A 20,042-nucleotide genomic window follows, 5' to 3' on the forward strand; every position below is an offset into this window, starting at 1 on the left:
AAATATCAACAATATGACATTGGAATATCAACACATTTTTATTGAGATTGGACATGCATAATATTGAGATTTTGCCTACAATATATTGAGATTTTTTGTTACATTTGTTGAAAATAGCTGCTTATCAACATGTACGAAAATTGAAATATAATTTATCAAATTTCATCACCCGAACATCGTCGGAACATATGCAATTGAGATATCGTTGGAATCCTTATTAAATTATCTTTAATTTGATATATTTTTTGCGAAAAAATAATTTAAATTGAGAGAGTTACGTAAATTTAAAGATTTGAGATGATTTTGAGGAGAGAGAAAGTAGTTAGTTATAATTACTACATATAGGATTTGACATTAATACCCTTTTAATTTAATTAATAAATATTTGAATTTAAAATATATTACACTTGGCATCATATTAACCACAAGATCTTCTAATCTAATGGTTGAAAATTGGTCTCAATTTGGGATTGGTAATTAGTTAGCAATTGATTACATCCCTATGCCTATAATATAAATTAGTATTTATTAATTTCAGTATACCGGTTCGACCTGTGGTTCAACCGGTTGGACCAGTTAAACCGTGAACCAGTAGTTTCGCCGGTTCGATCACCGGTCCGGTTTTTAAAACATTGATCATTTCTATCCCTACTTTATAGAATACCCCAACTCTAGGGGCATACTCATCCGCCCACAGTCAAATCTAAATTAAGAAAAGTCAAAAAAAATTCCAACGTACCAAAACTTGGCCTAATTCATGAATTGAACACCTATGGAATGGTTTAATTATGTGAGCCCAGGAACCACAATTCGAACCAGCTTTCGTTTCTAATAAAACCCACCTGATAAGCTTTCGAAACTTCAGCAAACGGCCAAACAGTTCATGCATTGAGGACCTTAATCAAAATGTGGCATTTTTCATAGAGATATACATCCCCTACTACTTCAGCGACTCTCAATAGAGATTTCCGCCATTCTCTCACGTTAATTTATCATTATAAAACCTAATTTCCTATATTTATCAAAAGAAATATGTTTACAAATTGTTTACCATCATTTATCATTATTTATTAATTTAATTAATGGAAAATAATAGATAATGAATAGTTATCCTTTTACGTTGTAGATTAACTGGTTAGTAGACTCATGATTATAGAACATATTTCCGATGATCCTATTGAAATTCTTCCTATCTTGGATGGCCAGGCATTTCAAGAATCTACAATCTTATTCAGGGATGTGATCAAATGAAAACTCTAAATATTGTACAAACTCAAAACTATGATCTCGACCATTGAAAAATGTCAACATATCACAAAAAATCGGTATTGGTCTTACTTGTCGCAACTACATCTATTAAAAGAATGTTTTCTGCTATAAAATTTGTCAAGGCAAACCAAGAAAATAGGTGGGAGATGATTGATTGAACGGCAATTTTATCGTACATTCCTCCTCCATTTTGAGTTTTGGATCCGTCTCTGATAGGTTCATCCAATGAATTCTTTCCTACACTAGTACAAATAGTATGATCTTTGTTCTCTTTATTCACTACTCAACAAGTATTCTCTGCACAAAGTATTATCCTTGTTCTTCTGTTACCATCATCGATTACACTCAACGGTAGTTGCGGTACGTTGGAGTGTACATGCAGCTCTGTGCAAACTCCATGAGGTCCTTGGGTCTGGGGAGACGAGTAGCGAGGCCTGGGAAAGGCAAAATAGTTATTTCACGTTTGATGTCTTCCCTTTCTTAAAAAACTAGTTTCAGTTGTATTTGTTTTGTAGAGATCTAGTTTAGGCAGCCTTACCGAGATCATACGCCTTGGCAGCCACAGTGGCTGCAATTTGAGCTGAGATTTTTCTAATGCCTGTAAATGGAGGATATATCAGTCCTTTCGCGTAGTTCTCCTCCGTTGCCTGAGCTGCCAATGCTTCCGCTGCCAGCAAAAGTGTTAGTTTAAATGAGGCGTACAAGAATAGAAGATGAAACAAGATTTATGTATTTTACTTACATGCTGCCAAAAGCAGATCGTCATGCACACGAATTGTACCAGACATTATCAGTCCTAAACCGAATCCGGGGAATATGTATGCATTGTTTGACTGAGAAAATGCAACAATTGAAGTGATGGATCTTAAATTTTTCATTAATGTTGCTAGGTTTATGTATAGAGCTGAACCTGGCCTGAAACGTATGTTTTCCCGTTGTACTCAACCGGGGGGAACGGGCTTCCACTAGCAAATATTGCGCGCCCCTAATACAGTTCTCTAGTTTTATCAACATTAACATGAACACGAAACTACAAAACTTTACTATGAGAAAATAAATACATTAATTTACCTCACTCCATGTGTAGGCTTCTTCAGCAGTACATTCGGATTGTGAGGTTGGATTTGACAAAGCAAGAATAAGAGGTTTCTGAAAGCATCATAATGATGTTATTAGATTAGTTTGTGTGTGGAGAGAGAGAGAGGGAGAGAGAACCTCATTGTTGGCTGCCATAGCCTCTACGACTTCTTTTGTGAAGGTTCTTCCAACACCAGAAGTCCCGATTAGTACTGATGGCTTTAGCTCCTGCACTTAGAAGAACATATTTTATAAAAAAAAACAAGGTCAAGAGTTTTCAAGTTACTTTTTTGTATTGCATCTCTTGTTTCACTTTTACGAATTCAAAAGCATATTATAGTACAAGCTGTCACCTTAACTGCATCTAATAATTCTCGAACTGGTTCATGCTCGTGAGCCCAAGGCAGTTTGAAATGCTGAAGAGACTCTTTGCGAGAGCTAACAATCAACCCCTGTCATATAATGACAGAGCTATTCACAATCTTGATCGGAGTTTGAACAAATATACACACGATCTGCCTAAAACAGATGAAAAAACCCATACCTTAGAGTCCACAAGCCAAATTTTCTTCCTTGTCTCCTCGACTGGAGTCTTCGCCTACAAGGGCAGAAGTGACGATCGCATGACTAAAAGCTCAAGCAAAAGACGCTATAGAGAGGATGGTGAGACTGAATAGTTACCCTTTTGGACATCTCAAGCGCGATAAGTTCAGCTATACCGGTTCCAGCCTTCCATCAGCCACAAGACAAGAAAGTTAGAAACCAAAAAATTGTAGGTAACGTGCTGTTTTTCGACATCCATATCTTGATCTTCATTAAATAGAATTTGTATAGGAACGGGAATTCAAGCATTGGCTGCAAAATCTAGCGAAAAATTGCCTAAAAAGAAACTTTTACTTTAAGAAGCTGGTATGAAAAGCAGATCGAGCCTGACCTCTCCTGCTCCAAGGAATAAGAATGTATGATCTGCTAAGTCTCTTCCCATTAGTTTTGAGGCTGAAACTACGCCAGCAAGTACCACAGCAGCAGTGCCCTGACATGACGAGAGGAGAAAATTTTAGGTCTTCGTGAATTTGGAACAGATCTATAACGTGAGCTTACTTGGGATGATATATTAGATTTACACTATTTATGTTTGAGTATTTGAAATATTACACCAAGAAGTAACCTCAAATTTGTTTAATCTATCAGAGTATGCAATGGATTATTGACCTATATTATTTCTTATCTATTTAGGTTATCACCCAAAGCAAACACCCCTCTTGTTTGTTCACCTGGATATCATCATTAAACACAAGATGGGTCGTGCGGTACTTGGCAAGAAGATCGAACGCGTTATGATTTGCAAAGTCTTCAAACTGGAAAAGGAATAAAAATGTTAATTCAATCAAGGAAATGATGGCCTTCTTTAAGAATAGTTGAAATATTCATGGTGCTGCAGACCTGTATTAGGATCTTCTCACCATAGTTTTGTTTGACGGCCGTCATGAACTCTTCTAGAAGCTCAGCATACTCCTAGAAGTAGATCAGAATGTAAGAAAGATTGCATCTCGTATAGAGAAAATATGGCTTTTAAGAAATGGGCAGATTGTGAAACCTGCCCAGTAGCTCTGTTCTGCTTAAGGCCAATGTAGAACTCGTCGTCCAACAACTTCTTATTATTCGTCCCAACGTCGATTGTAATAGGCAGGCACTGGCAAATTGCAGATTCAGGTAAGTGTTCTGTTGTTTTCAACAATTCACCCAATTTCAAAATGTGCAGATAGAAGTGAAGTTTCTAAAATTGGAAGCTATTTAATTTCTGTGCTAGCAAACTATATATAAAAAGATGCCAGTTTTTCCATGGCAGGAAATAATGTAACACAGCATAATCGATCAAGGGCCACTACGTAGTCAATGCAGAATTAGAAAACAAAGTTCACTCACTTGCTCAGTACAACCAGTTTTAATAAAGACTAACCAAGCTTCGTATGGAGAGGGCAAAAACCAAGTAATATCTACACTTACAGCTGAAGGGCGAACGCCTCCTAGAGCTGTATAGAGAGAGAGTTTCCCCACAGGAATCCCCATGCCCTGCAACATTTTGTGTGAAATTAGTGATCCATGATAAATTAGATAGGCATTTCAAATTTAATGAATTTATTGTATGAACCTGACAGCCAAGGTCTCCAAGGCCTAAAATGCGCTCACCATCTGTGACCACAATCACTTGAATAGCCTTTTCAGGCCAGTTTCTCAATACTTCAAGTATCCTTCCCCTGGAAAAGATATGTGGGACTCAGATAAGTTATCAAACAATCTTCAGTGATGTAAGAATGAGACTAGAAATTAATGGCATATGTGAGGACTACTTTACTTCTCTTTCAAGCTGATATAGAGTCCCTGAGGACGCCTGAAAATGCTGCCGTACTTCTGGCAAGCCTCACCTACGACAGGTGTGTAGACTACGGGAAGCAACTCCTCGACATTGTCTATCAGAAGCTTGTAAAAGAGCCTTTCATTTCTCTCCTGGTACAAATTTGAGAGATGGTGAGTAGAGTTATGATCATTGGATATCAGAGTGGGGGACACCCAAAATTTTACCCAGGGGTTACCATTCAAATTACAACCATCCAAAGTGAAAAAACTCAAGAAACAGAATCTTCTATATAAGATGTCGATTTTTGAACGGAGGATTCTGAATTTTATAGTATCTTTAAGCAACTTCACCTGGAGATCCATCATCGCCATGTACTTATGCAACGGCACAGTATACTGGCGCAGAATTTGCAACAATCTCTTCTCCTGCAGCTCTTGAGAGATGATAGCTGGAGGTAGAAGGCCCTTCAAATAATGTGCATCTCTCTCTTTCTCCGAAAATGCCAGTCCTTTATTGTGGCGTGGATCACGCAACATACTATACCCACTGTAAAATCCCACTAAAATTTATCACACACCATGTTCAAGAAAGTGAGTTTGACAAATTTTGAGATCACATAATCTCCAATGGCAGAAAACTCATCCATCATTTAGAAAAGCGTCATCCGTCTATCTTCTTCTAAAAATGACAAAGTTTATTCTAGCTCGAAATTCGAAGTTTATATCCATAACCACTGAAAACACACAAATGATCGTAAATAAACATTCAAGATTAAGAGTTTGAAAGATTTAAGATAGAAACGCTGCAATCTACATCACCTAGCTTAACAAAATCTCAATTAGAAGAAGTTTCTAGATCACTGAGCAGGCCAGAAACAAATTATACACACTTCAGACACGAAAAATCGAAGATATTAAACCCAACCAAAATCACAATTTCCACAAAAGTCCTGCTTAAAATCCAGCAGTGACCTAAATCTCATCCATCATTCAGAACATCATCATTCAACTACGACCAACAAAATAAAATAAAAAAAAATGCTCGCTAATTACTTAGATTTAGAAGTTTCTAGAATCACCTAGCAACAGAAATCGCCCATGGCGTGATTGGCTGATCCTCGGTGGCTCTGTCTTCACCATAGACATCTCGAACACCACCACCAATTCCACATTTATCGATTAAATCGAGAACTGATTCGCCGCTCAGATCCTTCATCGTGCTCTCCATCACAAATCTCGATCGGACACAGCTGCACCAAAATAATTTCAATGTAGACGAAAACAACACTCTAAAAACTCAATTTCATTTGTTTTTCCTTCAGCGTCTTCGCATAAACAAAGAGAGAGAATCCTGAAATGCAAAGTGTGGGCAGTGTGAAGTGATACCTGGAAAAAAAATCGGATCGAATAGCAGTTGCATGAGTGAAGCGAGGTATAGAGAAAAAGGAGTGTTTCGTGTATGCATGAAAGATGGGAGAAGAAGCGCGTTTGTCCATACACGTAGAGAGAGAGAAAATGGCAGCGGTTTGAGGAGAGAGAAACGGTTTTACCTCAGCTGATGTTAGCTCAGTTGCAGCAAATAACTAATTAACAGACTTGGCTCATTTAGATATGAGAATTCAATTCTACAACTAAAATTATACGAAATATTTATGATTAGCATACAATTAAAAGGGGATTAGTACAAAACTAAAGTTAGTGAAATATTTATATTGTAGCCATTAAGTCAATAAAAAGGTGGAGGTGAAGTATCATTACTGGTAACGTTTAGCTTTATACACAGAAATTTACCATGATGCCCTACTAGGGGAAATAATGTTGATTATTTTGAACTTTGCACGTCAACTATGCAACCCGCGCGGGTTGAAAATAATGTTGATTATCATTTCTACGGTTGGGGCTACCAAACCCCAAATACAACAATATAAAAGTAGTAGGTTCTTACTAGAGTAAGTTAACGATATAAAATTATCTGAAAATTATTAGGCTCCATTCGGTATCATAAAATTGAGCTTGTGGAATTGGAATTGTGGCCTTCAATTCTAATTCTAGTGTTTGGTACAATAAAATATTTGGAGTTGGAATTGAATTACAATTCTAATTCTTTCCAATTCTACAAATTGAATATCATGTCAAAAGTAAATAATTGGAATTCAACTAGTTATAAAATTGGCCATCTTCACACACTATACAAACACACATACTTGCACACACACTAACATACATATGCATTTCGAATTCAAATTCAAATTCAATTTCATATCAATTACATCATTCAATTCCTTCTAATTCAATTATGTGGAATTCTAATTCCAATTAAATTCTAATTCCGTGTACCGAATGTGTTTTCCAGCAAGTTGATTCAACTATATTAAATTCAAATTTTACTCTCCAAAATGTTAAGCCCCCTAAATAAATCGGTTAACCAAATAGAACCGGAAATTGATTGGTTTATACTATGACTAACTGAAAATATTTCGATTTTGATTGATTGATTGATTCTGATTCCGATCTCGACATGACTCCAATTTCGGTTAACATGTCAATCGGTTCAATTAGAAATCGAATCGACCGAATAAGCAGGTCTACTCATGTCTATTGATGTTGAACATTAAATATGGCATATACAATAAAAGTATAAAAAAAACACGTGCAGTTATAATTTTATTTTAAAGGTCATATGTATGTGTGCATATAAACAAAGAAAATGGGAAATAAACACATCAACTCGAAATCGCTCGAAGTTGGTTATTTCATAGTGGAACTGTACAGAACCGGACGCAAACGAGCCGGAGGCGATAAGAAGTTTGTGTGTTAAAATTGACACTGAATCCAGATGGAATTTCCAAAATTCTGACATGGCGTCCCCTCCCAAGACCCACATTCCTCTGCCTCCGGATCCCGGTAAATTTCCCTTTCCAAAATTTTGAAATATCTTGTGTGCAATTTGATTTGATGCTCGTAGCTAATTTTTATATGCATTTGCATTGATTTCACCGGTTGTTTATCGATTGTATGAAACCTGTGCTCTAATCTGATTAATCAGCTGAATTCTGGAGCTAATCGCGAAGCGCTGCTCGTTTTATTATTAGATTTGTGCATTTCAAAATTTAAGCGTTTTATTTGATCGGGAGTGGTGATGCTTTAGGCGGATTGATTTTGCGGTTGCAATTCGTTTGGATCATTTGAGATTTTGCTTCTTGTAATCGCCATGGAGTGTTGTTGGCGGGCGATGATTTTTTGAAATTTGGACTAAACGTTAATAGAAGCATAAATGTTGCGTGGCTGTGAGTAGGAGTCGAAATTATTGAAAAAATTGTTTAGTAGTACTAATAAAGAGCGGGTTGCTCATTTTTTGAAAGTGAAAGTTGCTGGTTCTTTGATCTGATAAGTAATGATGTTGTTGGGGAAGAGGAGAAGCTTAGTTGTATTTTGTGTTCGATCCCGTTAATTGCTATAGCATCTTTTTTCAAATGCATTACAATAGCGGTATAGGGAAGTGATATTTGAGTTTGAAATAGTAGGAGGCTAAAATTTGACGAGATAGTGCCTTGTTTTATGTAAATGCATGACATGCTGCTATTGGGCAACCCTCCAGCAAAAACTTCCTAAATCACCTGATTTCCTTTTCAAAAGTGACTTTTCTATTATTTTTTGTAGGTGACAAATCCTTAGACAGTGAAACATGTGTTCCTTCAGTTCCTATCCATGTTGTCACCCATTCATCTCAACTTCCGGAAGAATTCCTGCACCCTTCACCTGAGAAACAATTGGTCATAGGCTTCGACTGTGAGGGGGCTGATCTTTGCCGGCAGGGGACGCTTTGTATCATGCAGGTTCTTGCTTTGGTTCTAATTAAAATGATGTGTTTATATTTGAAAAGAAAACAAGAACAGATTTTTAATATATATTTCCATAATACTCCCTCCGTCCCTAAAAAATAGATAACATTTGAAACGGCACGGGTTTTGATGCACAATTGGTAAAGTAAGAGAGAGATAGAAAGAAAAAGTAATTGGAGTATTGTTAGTGGAGAATGAGACCTGCCTCATTAGAGAAAGAAAAGTTTCTTTAAATATAATTGGCCTATTTTTAAAGGACATCCCAAAATGGCAAATGTGGTCTATTTTGAAGGGACAGCGGGAGTATTACTTTGATCCTTAGTCTAAGACTCTAAGTCAACTGAGCTGTAAATTTATATGCAGGATTGACATTTCATAATTTCCTCATCCCGACGTTTGTCAAGTTAATGCATATGGTCTAGTCATAGAACTATAATGACACATTTTGATTTTCTTCTCATTTTTTATGTTAACTAGCTGTAATAAATTAAAAGGAAAAAAAAAGATAAACAAGACCTTTGACTAAGTGGTCGTACCATATTGTTGCGTCATGCTTGTATTCCTGGTTACCTGGAAAAGTTTAGTATTATAGCTGAAAGCACTAAAATTTTCTCACTAGATTTAGATTATTACAGTGACTGTTTGGATCCTTGATCTGCCTTCTATACCAAACAAAGGGCTTCATTTTCTGAGCTAGTTTTTATATGATTAATAATGCCGACCAGTTGTTCATCTAAAGAAATGCTGTTGTTAGAGAGAAACTTTATTCTTTATGCTCTTTTGCTGCTGAAGCTCACAAGTGAGGCTTATGTAATTCTCAACTAATAGCATTTTACTATGCAGCTTGCTTTTCCAAATGCAATATACCTAGTTGATGCCATTGAGGGTGGAGAGGCACTTGTGAAAGCCTGTAAGCCTGCACTTGAATCTAGCTACATCACTAAAGTAATCCACGACTGCAAACGAGATAGTGAGGTCTCTTGGTGATGCAATTGTTGCTCCTCCCTTCCACGTTCATCCACCCCAAAATGTTTTAGAATGTTTACCATACGTCCTTTTGTATGTTGCAGGCATTATACTTTCAGTTTGGCATTAAGTTGCATAATGTTGTGGACACCCAGGTTTGTACTTCCCTTTGTTGTTGATGTCAAAAAACTAATTGATCTAATGTGAGTAATGACTATCATCACCCTCAATCTATATTCTGTATGGTTATATCTTATTAGCAGGGAATGCACATGAACTCTCAGCCAGGAACAAGAAAGTTACTACTAACTAACCTTAATCAATCGTCAACAAATATGAAAACTTATTGTTATGTACTACTCCCTCCGTTCCCTAAAAATAGAAACTTTGGAAACGGCATGGGTTTTAATGCAAATTTGGTAAAGTAAGAGAGAGGAAGAGAAAAAATGGGCAAAGTAAGAGAGGAAGAGAAAAAGTAGTGGAATTAGTGATACTGGATTGTGGAGTACATTTCCTAAAATAGAGATTTCTATTTTATCGGAAACAGACTAAAAAGAAAAGAATTTCTATTTTTAGGAAATAGATGGAGTACTATTTTTTTATCTACAAATAATCCTCCTAACTTGACGTGTTAATTCATTTATTTGAAGAGTTTTGGTCTCATTTTGTGCCATCAACATCTGTTTCCCTTTTTACTTTAAGATTTTTAGTGACTGATGGGCTGTCTAGTTCTTAATTAGATATATTGTCTTCATTACTTCCAGGCTTCTTGGAGTCAATATCTACTTAAAAGTTTGCTGATATGTGTTTGTATGCATGCTTGCATGGGCAGCTTTCTTCTAGCAGCCGAATTGAGTTGCAATATTCAAAGCAGTGTCACATTATCATAACTATTGTGCTTTCGTCGCTGCCTTCAATACCTTATGGAGTTCAGAAAGAAATCTTCTTTCAATTGCTAGATTTTAATGACAATCCGATTCTTATCCCTTTTTTTCACAAACAGATTGCATATTCTTTGATCAAGGAGCAAGAAGGGCAGAAAAAAGTGCCAGATGACTACATATCATTTGTTGGCCTGCTTGCGGACCCACAGTTTGGGGGTAATTTATTTGTTCTGCACTGTTAACCTTATTACACTTTCTGAACTGGAACATTGTGAGCGTGGATCACTTGTTGCAAAATTTAGTCGTTATTTGTTCTGTAAATATAAGTTGATGTGGATGAAATGCTATAAGAGTGTGGGTCTGATGCCTCTAGCAGTCGAGCTGTAGACTAATCCTGTTATGTAGTCATTTTTATGAAAACTTTATACTCCATAATCACTATTTATAAATGAGGTGAATGGATAAGTTATGTGTATATCTTCTAAGAATACATTAGTAATGGTTAGATCGATTTATATTAGGATGAAACCTGAGTAGATAACCCTCTTTCCAATTTGGTTCATATTAGTTGGGGCAATTTCTTTCAATTCAATTTATTAAATATGGCAGCCATTTAATAGCAAATGTTATTTTATGAACTACTCTAATTGTTGATTCAAGTTTATCAAAACTGACTAAAAAGTGTGAAAGAGCTGATCTGGCTGTTGCATAACTGTATAAGCCTGATCTAGTTTTTTTAAACTCATCCTGCATGCCTTTATATATTTCTTTATGCTGCATTTGAGCTGTTTTTAGTTTGCTATTTTCACGGTTTTGGACCTTTTACTGAGTTTCACCTCATATTTTTCTTTTCCCATACCTTGTATGTTAATTGAGAGGAACTTGACACAGGAATATCATATGATGAGAAGGAAGAAGTTCGCATTCTCTTGAGGCAGGTTCGTGTTTTCTTGATCTAGTTGATTAACTTAAAATGGAACTAACATATGTTCTTCTCTTCATTAATCATCGATGGGTGTGCATTATAATTAATTGGCTAAATTTGTTGCATATCATTTGTATCACAGAATCCTTTGCAGTAAAGTATTAAGCTACTTTACCTCTTTGAAATTACTTCTATTAGATACATTGATGCCATTTCAAGTAGAATTTCAGAATATTCACTGCTGCCGACATCACATTTAAGTTGTTGGAAGTAGATGTTGAGCTCATTTAAATGCTATCTTTTTTTAATTTGGGTTGGATGCAGTCATGCAGAATGACAACAATATTTTTCTTCATACTGCCGAACTATGCACTTCATTGCATAACTTTAAAATATTCAGAACTACTCTCTCCGTCCCATAGAAATATGGGCAATGGGTATGGCACGAGAATTAAGACAAAATTGGTACAAGTAAGAGAGATGAGAAGAATGGTATGGTAAAGTAAGAGAGAGGAGGAGAATAGTAGTTAAAGTAGTGTTAGTGGGTAGTGGGACATACATTATTAAATTGTCATGACTTTCTGAAAATGGAATGCACATATTTTTATGGGACGGAGAGAGTATAACTTATAACTTCTTCCATCTAGTCTTTGCATTGGCCATGTCATTTTGCAAGACACTAAATTTGCAGATCAGGATGAGATTCAAGCTAAATTTGAAATAATTCACCAATTTCCACTGGTTTTACACTTTGATATTTGGAAAAAAAAAGTCCCCCTCTGCAATAGTTCAATGATAAACTGTTTGCTGTACTTGCCAGAGTCTTGATAAGTTGTTTTGTTCCCAGGATCCCAACTTCTGGACATATCGACCATTGTCTGAATTAATGGTCCGAGCAGCTGCAGATGATGTTCGCTTTCTTCTGTTAATCTACCATAAGATGGTGGAGAGGTTAAATGAGAGATCCTTGTGGTATCTTGCAGTTCGTGGTGCACTTTACTGCCGCTGTTTCTGCATTAATGATAATAATTTTGCAGATTGGCCAGCACTGCCTCCTGTTCCAGGTTTTTATCATCTGATATCTTGGATGCTTCTATTCTTCTTTATCTCTTAAGCAGTTAATAGATGGGTTGATAAGCATGTAGACATGAACTGTATACTATAACTATATCACCATGAATTGCCACAGAATATATAGTTACTCATCAGCATTGTTGTGATTTGCTAAGGCTCATTGTTATGAAATGTATGAATTTGGGATAATAATAGGTAGAAATGTCAGTGTATGAAAAATTGAAAATTCACCGAGGTTCCTCAAATTTACGCTTTAATAGCTCTGGTAATTGAGCTTCATAATACCAGAAAGTAAATGACAGATCCTAGTATTTACTATTGTCCAATATGAATAAGGCTAGGTGAGCTCAGTACTGGTCGTGTATCATTCAGAATACATGCAGTGCGATTGCTGCTTTGCTTTACCCAACTTACTAATGTCATATACCAGTCTTAAAGCTAATTACTATTATCAGGTTTTGAAGTGTCATACTAAGTTGAGACATAAGTTAAGAGTTGCATGGCATGTAACTTTAGGTCAAAATTGCTCAAGTGATAGATTATTTTTGGGGGAATTGCAATTTTTGTTTTTGATGGATGATCTGGTACAATCATAAAATTCATCTTTGGTACTATCAGCATTTTTAATACATGTAATGTAAATTTGGGAGACACTTGTATGTTATCTTATACATGCTTCAATACTGCAGAAACTCTGATTGCTGATAAACAAGCTCCAGAAGAAGAAATCCTATCTGTTCTTGATGTTCCACCAGGAAAGATGGGATGCATAATAGGCAAACGAGGAGCTAACATATTGGAAATAAAGGAATGTTGCAGGTATATAATTTTGGACAAATTATAATCTCACTTTGTCTCATCCGTGATGGCATTGAATTCTTATCTTGGCATGTCACCAGTACTGAGCTCATCTGAAGGTGCAAATGCCAATTAACTTAGCTGTGAAATAAAAAGAAACTAGTCGCTCATATTTTTGTAAATGCTTACCTCTCTTGTTCGGGTGAAACTTGGGTTCGATTTCATCCTTCCTTATTATGTATGCCTTTGCAGCGCTGAAATCTTCTTCGGAGGCGATAAAGGTCCTCCAGACAAGGTTGGTATTTCACGTACTGTGACTGTAAATGCTATCTTGCAAATTCTTACATCTTTTCATGTTCATTTGGAAATTCTGCTGTACTAAACCTATTTTCGATTTAAATGAAATAAAAATTGTCATGGCCTTTAAATAATGGCACAGACGCTAACCAGTTAGGCCACACCAGTTGCATTTGAGGAAACAAAATACAATCCCCCCCCCCCCCCCCCCTTCTTGTTACCATGCATTCTTCTTTTTCTTTAGAATATCAACTGTGAAAAGAAACTTTATCAAAGTTCCCTAGGCTAGGAGATCTCTTACGTTGTGATGTATCACGGTGCTCGTTTTCTATAATTGCATAACCTTTTATGTTAGCTAATTTGTGTGGCTTCGGTGCAGGCCTTCATAATTGGCCCGGTTAAGCAGGTGAAAAAGGCAGAAGCAATGCTAAGGGGTAAAATGCTACATGTCTACTATCACTAGAGCTCGGATGTAAACAATGTAAGGATCGTGTGCTTGTGGAAAATATGGGCGAAAGCAAATCTAGTCGCATCTACTATGATTTGTATTCGTATGCCAGACCAAACATGAATCTGGGACCTTCCTGCCGTTTTAACTTAAACTCATCTGCATATTAATCTTCTGCGTTACTCCTTCAAGTCATAGATATTCATTCATATATGCATGCTTTATAGTGAAATGCCTGGACTAATTCAGAACATGTTGTGTCTAGAGGATTTAGAGAGTAAAAGAGAACCAAACGACACAACGAAAATATCACTGATTTGTATAACAAGCAATCTCCAATTAAATGGTATATAGTACTTCGCAGTAGAAATATCTGCTAAATATTATAACATGTATATTTTTCAAATTTCTGTAATAGAACAAACAGAAACACACAATAACAATATGGGCAATCAGTGCAATAAATAGTGCATTATCACACCATTGCATCCATGAAGCTTCACGTGTGCCAAAAGCCCTATTGTTGATCAAGTTCCTCGGCAGCGAAAAATGTAGCAAACAAGTATTAGGCAGTTTTGAGGAAAAATAACTCATTTCTGGAAACTTCCAAATTGGTTGTGTTGGCTGCTGCTTAGGCTTGAGAAGAAGTTGTCATTTGTCGATGCCAATGTGACCCCAGATTTACCGAGCATAGGCCCACTGCCCATAGGCCCTCCCATGTAAAACGGAGGCAAGGCTCCCTTGTCTTCCGATGGATCACTCAACCCACCAACGATGCCCACACCTGCTAGGTTAACCTTTTTAGCTGCAATACAAACATCACCATCAATAACTAATCACAAGGATTTCAACATTCTGAAATTTTCAAGCAATGGGTAAAGTACAACAATAAAATGTTGGATATATTGCAATAAACAAAGATCAAGAGAGTTAGTTCAAGAACTATCAGGGAGAGTATATGCAATGTACTTACGTGCAGTTATATTTAGGTCAATTAATCCACGGCTAAGAGAATCAGACCATATTCCGGATTTGACTTGAAATTCTTTCTTGGGTGGGGGAGCAAAGGTTTCAGGAGAAGATCCCATCATGTTTCCGTTGCTTCCTTGGTTAGAAGAACTCTGGTTGGATACCACTGACGAAGGATCTGTATGAGAAGTGAAGACGCCGAATGGGTCAGAGCCATCAAAATTGTTCATTGGAACATTAGCGAATGGATCGGAAATGCTGCTTGTTCCATCAGATTTTGAAGCTCTGCTGCCAACTGGATTAGGAGCAGCAAAAAAATTCATCGGTGCAGAAACAGCAGGAGTAGGGGCTGGCTGAGAGGCAAATAGGTCGACATCAAACTGCAGAAAGGCCCCGAACAAGGTTAATCAGCTGGATTGGGTGGGGGGGAGGGGGTTCAATGCATTTTCAAGACTAAAAAAATGCAATAAATAGTCTAATCCTGTAAAATTGAGATAAAACTGATAAACTAGGTGCCTTGCCCTTTGCTGAAATACAATGATAGCTTTACCTGTGGCTCGGGATTTTTCTCTGCAGCTGGTTGAGGAGTGGCTGATACAAAAGCAGCATCAGCAAATAAATCAACCTCCGATGGATCATTGTCCAAGGAAGTAGACTTATCTGTTGGAACAGATACAGGGACATCCAAGAAGTCACCCAAAAGATCTTGTCCAAAAAGATCGACTTGTTGGCTTCCCGAAGACTGTTCTGTTAAACAAGAAATACATTTAGAGATAATACACTTATATCTGTGCTAGAAACAGCATAACTTTCTCAAGGCAGGCGAACAAAGTCATGCACAAATTCTAATCAAAATAACCATTAAGAATATATACTCCCTCCATCCCAATAAATATGAAACGTTTGTTTTTCGGCACAAGGATTTTATGTAGTGTTGTTTTGTGAGTTAAAGAAGAGAGAGTAAAGTAAGAGAGAGGGAAAAGTAGAGATAAAGTTATTTCTATTTTAAGAAACGTTTCATTTTTAATGGGACAACTCAAAAAGGAAAACGTTTCATTTCTAGTGGGACAGAGGGAGTATTTAGAAACTAAGCAGTGAGAGAGGAAGCCATCAGGGGTTTATACATTAGTAGCACTGAGAAGTTACGAGTGTCAGTGTCAAATGTGAATAGAATCGTAAAAATACAGATCCAGTCTTTTCATGTGCTTATTATGCCGCCGCACCTTACCAAATTACATTAAGAGCTATTTCTTTGATTGATGCCATGCAAATAATTTCATGTCTACGGACTTCCTCATATATTAAATTAAAAATTAAAGGTAACTTTTGAAATTATATGTTTTATTATTTAGATAAAAAAATTTGAATCAAATGACCAAAATTCATCAAATATTTATAGTTAGCGACTCAATTATTTCATCTGATCTAAGATGTGGGATGAGTTAGCCCACCAAAATAGTGATAAGAACCAGCCTGACTAGTTAGCTTAGTATCATAGTGATATAATTCAGTGAATATATCCAAGGTGACTAAGTTCAATATCAGAAGTGTGGAGGTTAGCGAGTTAGCACACATATAAATCCATTCTTTAGTCCCATATTCAAGTGAAACTGTGAATGTGGAGGAGAAGTATCACTCCCACAAAAATAGAAAGAAGTCTAGGCAATGCATCTAGGAAGAGATGAGCTTAAAGCACTGATACTTACTGGCACCTGACGTCCCTCGAGGATCAAAATCATCAAAATCTTCATCATATGTATTTGAAGATGTATTTTGTGAAGAAACTGAAACATATTCATCTGGCTTGCTGGTTTTTGATGCACCAGAGGCCCGAGAGTCTTCAGCTGTGCTGCAATAATCATGGAATTCAGAGAAAAGAAAGCAAGAGCCCTATTAAGCAAAATGAGCAATGACTAAATTTCAAACTTATGAAACCCAGGGTGCAGAAGTCAGTGACCAAGGAGTTTGTGCAAAATATAATCCCATTATATAGTAGTATATCGAATGAAGATCCTTTAATTCAAGAGGGAAACAGTTACTGAAAATCCCCGAACTCCCTGGGAGAAGAATAATGAAAACTATTTTGGCACTGGCAAGTTGGGGGGAAAAGGCGTATTAAAGGGAAAATTTCTGTAAGTTAGAATTTCTTCATCATTTCAATCAACTAAAATCCATTTAATAAGACAAATGCAACATTTCACATGGATCAAGTCAAGAAGAATAAAGCATATATGAAGAAATTGGTGTCCTCCAAATCAAGCACCAGTGATGATAAATGATGTCCGAATCATTTGTAGGTCACTCAAAAAAACAAGAAAAGCTGTGATAATATTTAGATGTTGAAATTCTTACTGAAAATGATGGAGAAGTGTGAGCTAAAATGCTAAATTGCACAGCAATATATGAAACAACACAAACCTGCTACCATTAAGAGATGACTTTTTTTTCGAATTAGTGATCGTTCCATATTTATCTTCACCAAATTCATCCTCCTTATAACCAACATTAAATGATTCTTTGTCGTTTGTGCTACTGAAACCTCCATATCTCCCACTATTAGCAGAGCTAGAGCTGAACGATGCGGTACCAGATTTGAACGTTATTCCAGATGAAGAAAGTCCAACATACCTAGCAAGCAATGACAAAGTTCATGCACCACCAAAACAAACAGACAGAAAAATAATTAGCAATAAATGAGAAATTAGACCTCCCGCATAAACTTACTTATCACGATTTGCAGCAGCTTTATTCCTGACTTCCTGCATTTTTTCTTTATTATTCAGAAGAGCCACTATAGTTTCTGCTTTTTTTCTCACATTGATCCCAACATCCTTTCCACTTGGTTCCACATACTCAAAACTTGCCAGAGACTGGAACATAAAACGAAATGAGGAAGGAAGGAATCATATAGTAATAAACTTAAAACCTCTATTAGCCAATAGCCTTCTAGAGGTTTTCATATGTTAGCAAGTGCATTAGTAATAGTTGGTCAGGACTGAAGACACTTACAGATATCTTAAAAGTATGTTCTATTATGTCATCAACTGCGCGTTCTGAGCCATGTCCCACCAGATACTCTATAACGGTCAATGACTAGCACAGGAGAAATTAAGAAGGCAATAATTCGGAAACAAAAAGTTCAAAGAAGAAATTAAAAGTAAAGAACAATGATAAAACGTTTTCATTTTGCCCTGAACAAAATTTGATGCTGGTACCTTGTAGACAAAACGCCAGTTCTTGCCAGTCTCAGTCAGTCTTGTCCAGAGGACATTCATCACCATCTGGCATTCAGTGCTGCACAATATGCCAACAGATAAGTGAAAAGAAAGTAAACGGACAAAGAAATTTAATGAAAATGAGAAAATAGCCAACTTCTGATAATTTTGTAAGTGAAAAGAATATGAAGTACAATTTCTTTGTGGCTTGTGCAATTTCTGCCAACACTGTGCCATGAGGACCCCAAGGTTCATCATCTGTAGCATCCAAAACCTAAAATAAAAAGAACAAGTAAAAAACCGATCTTATAGATGCTGATTTTTGGAAATCACTAGTAGGAGTAATTGGCAGCAAAAGATGCACGTTTGATAGAAATCCAATTGAATACGGTATTAACTCGTCACTACAGGTTTAAACTACTTTTCTAAAGTTCAAACCACTTAACTGATTGAGCAACTAGGTAGGTATGTAAGAAACAGATTCTAAAGGCACATTTGGAAACTGAATATCATCAGAAGAAACTCATAAAATATAAGCATATGAGCTAGGCTAAGTACTCAATACATTGAGGCCCCGTAGAATTACACGTGGACCAAAAAAATAGCATTAGGTTATAGTAGTACATTGTTTAGTGCCAGATGATCAAGGATTCCTTGCTTTCTCACCATCAGCTTTTGGCCACATTTACCAAACAATAAAACTACTCCATTACTTTGATTTGATAACAAAACAACGGCGTCAAGCAAACAACATAAATCCAAGGAAGTCAACAGTTAACACCAACAAAGTCCTACTTAAAATATCATCAGAAGAACCTCAATATATCTGAAGTAGTTTAACTAGTATCCAATATGTTTTCAAGGCTCACGATACCGATAACAGTAACAATCAACTAAATAAGCTTTCCAATTTAATTAATTGATCCGATGCCAATACATCCCAAAACAAAATTAACCAACGAAATTGAGCTCAGGAAACGGCGAAATCACTTGAACAAATTTGTGTTACCTTTTGTTCTATCTCTGGAACCTTCAACACCTTCAGATTCACTTCCCTCTTGCTGCATTCAAACGCAAAAAAAAAAAAAAGAATGAGGCATCCTTTCACAGTGCGAGATTACTAAATACTTGAATCTTAGAATCGATAAATAAAACCACATACATTTCACGGACAGTTTGATCAAAAACCTTCATGAAATCCATGGCTGGATCTGCTGGAATACGAGATACACTGATCGAATTCTTCAATTGGATAAGATCTGCGGATTGAACGGATCGATTGAACTAATGCGAATCGACGAAACGACAGCACGTGCTAAGTGAAATGGAGTGATAATATGTGCTTTTGGGGATGATGGTGTGAATTTATATATTTTCCGACTCAATTTACTTTTTGTTATGTCTGTATTTTCAACAATTATAAAAAACCAATTTTAACATTTGCATAAAAATATATTAGCATTTTTTTATTAATTACGTATGTAAGTTTAACTTATAACTATAAAATCCAATGCAAATGGCAGTTGTAATGTTAGGGTGGCGAAATGGATACCTTGACTCTGAATAATTGGGTATCCACACGTAAAAAACGTTTCTACACTTCAATCAAAATCCGACCCATTTATTATTTTGGATACCTATAATTCGATGTGAGTATCCAAACCTGACTAATTAGAACCAAAATATGCTGAACAGTGCCAATATAATGTATAATGTCAATGCAAATATTTGGAGTTTAAGTTTTTACGTCTTAGGACATAATTCTCTTAAAATATTTTTGATAATCCAAGAATTAAATAGAGGCTTCGACCGGAAATGCAATGTCATAAAGAGTAAACTCTACCGGTAGGATGTAGCTCAGTTGATTTTGGAAAGATAGATTTGTCCCAATAAAGAGAAAACTCATAAGGTGTTAAATAT

General features: G+C 36.3%; 3 protein-coding genes across 3 annotated transcripts; 1 reads left to right on the top strand and 2 right to left on the bottom strand.

The window, feature by feature from the left end:
- Positions 1 to 1,356: 1,356 nt before the first annotated feature.
- On the bottom strand, positions 1,357 to 6,243 carry LOC125215536 (NADP-dependent malic enzyme-like). Its single transcript, XM_048116978.2, has 19 exons — positions 6,091 to 6,243; positions 5,784 to 5,954; positions 5,056 to 5,251; positions 4,703 to 4,854; positions 4,499 to 4,604; positions 4,354 to 4,419; positions 3,944 to 4,039; positions 3,790 to 3,861; positions 3,621 to 3,704; positions 3,281 to 3,379; positions 3,028 to 3,075; positions 2,891 to 2,944; positions 2,700 to 2,798; positions 2,485 to 2,574; positions 2,341 to 2,418; positions 2,180 to 2,254; positions 2,012 to 2,102; positions 1,808 to 1,936; positions 1,357 to 1,703 (listed from the first exon to the last, which is right to left on the bottom strand). Exons 1-19 carry the CDS (start codon positions 6,198 to 6,200, stop codon positions 1,615 to 1,617), a joined length of 1,905 nt encoding a protein of 634 aa, XP_047972935.2. The 5' UTR covers positions 6,201 to 6,243; the 3' UTR covers positions 1,357 to 1,614.
- A 1,213-nt stretch (positions 6,244 to 7,456) lies between these two features.
- Positions 7,457 to 14,108, top strand: LOC125213340 (uncharacterized). Its single transcript, XM_048113831.2, has 10 exons — positions 7,457 to 7,608; positions 8,365 to 8,540; positions 9,390 to 9,521; positions 9,617 to 9,667; positions 10,516 to 10,612; positions 11,288 to 11,334; positions 12,169 to 12,385; positions 13,085 to 13,214; positions 13,446 to 13,488; positions 13,870 to 14,108. Exons 1-10 carry the CDS (start codon positions 7,563 to 7,565, stop codon positions 13,951 to 13,953), a joined length of 1,023 nt encoding a protein of 340 aa, XP_047969788.1. The 5' UTR covers positions 7,457 to 7,562; the 3' UTR covers positions 13,954 to 14,108.
- A 128-nt stretch (positions 14,109 to 14,236) lies between these two features.
- LOC125213339 (clathrin interactor EPSIN 1-like) lies at positions 14,237 to 19,464 on the bottom strand. The gene is made up of 11 exons (XM_048113830.2): positions 19,285 to 19,464; positions 19,132 to 19,183; positions 18,317 to 18,396; positions 18,123 to 18,201; positions 17,917 to 18,000; positions 17,632 to 17,777; positions 17,326 to 17,535; positions 16,614 to 16,756; positions 15,458 to 15,654; positions 14,912 to 15,287; positions 14,237 to 14,743 (listed from the first exon to the last, which is right to left on the bottom strand). Exons 1-11 carry the CDS (start codon positions 19,323 to 19,325, stop codon positions 14,529 to 14,531), a joined length of 1,623 nt encoding a protein of 540 aa, XP_047969787.1. The 5' UTR covers positions 19,326 to 19,464; the 3' UTR covers positions 14,237 to 14,528.
- Between the last annotated feature and the right edge of the window lie 578 nt (positions 19,465 to 20,042).

This window comes from Salvia hispanica, chromosome 3 (genome assembly GCF_029641045.1).
Source record: "Salvia hispanica isolate PSC_SH4W2 chromosome 3, Shi_PSC_v1, whole genome shotgun sequence".
Lineage (NCBI taxonomy): Eukaryota > Viridiplantae > Streptophyta > Magnoliopsida > Lamiales > Lamiaceae > Salvia > Salvia hispanica.

Excerpts from the sequence above, each read along its gene's own strand:
- LOC125215536 (XM_048116978.2), bottom strand. The coding sequence starts at position 6,200 with ATGGACAAACGCGCTTCTTCTCCCATCTTTCATGCATACACGAAACAC. Across the intron at positions 3,862-3,943 it reads AGAACAGAGCTACTGGGCAG|GAGTATGCTGAGCTTCTAGA; the intron begins GTTTCACAATCT and ends ATCTACTTCTAG. Across the intron at positions 2,945-3,027 it reads CGCTTGAGATGTCCAAAAGG|GCGAAGACTCCAGTCGAGGA; the intron begins GTAACTATTCAG and ends CTGCCCTTGTAG.
- LOC125213340 (XM_048113831.2), top strand. The coding sequence starts at position 7,563 with ATGGCGTCCCCTCCCAAGACCCACATTCCTCTGCCTCCGGATCCCG. Across the intron at positions 9,522-9,616 it reads ACTGCAAACGAGATAGTGAG|GCATTATACTTTCAGTTTGG; the intron begins GTCTCTTGGTGA and ends TGTATGTTGCAG. Across the intron at positions 12,386-13,084 it reads AGCACTGCCTCCTGTTCCAG|AAACTCTGATTGCTGATAAA; the intron begins GTTTTTATCATC and ends TCAATACTGCAG.
- LOC125213339 (XM_048113830.2), bottom strand. The coding sequence starts at position 19,325 with ATGGATTTCATGAAGGTTTTTGATCAAACTGTCCGTGAAAT. Across the intron at positions 18,202-18,316 it reads GCACAAGCCACAAAGAAATT|CACTGAATGCCAGATGGTGA; the intron begins GTACTTCATATT and ends CATATTGTGCAG. Across the intron at positions 15,655-16,613 it reads TCGAGGGACGTCAGGTGCCA|AACAGTCTTCGGGAAGCCAA; the intron begins GTAAGTATCAGT and ends CTTGTTTAACAG.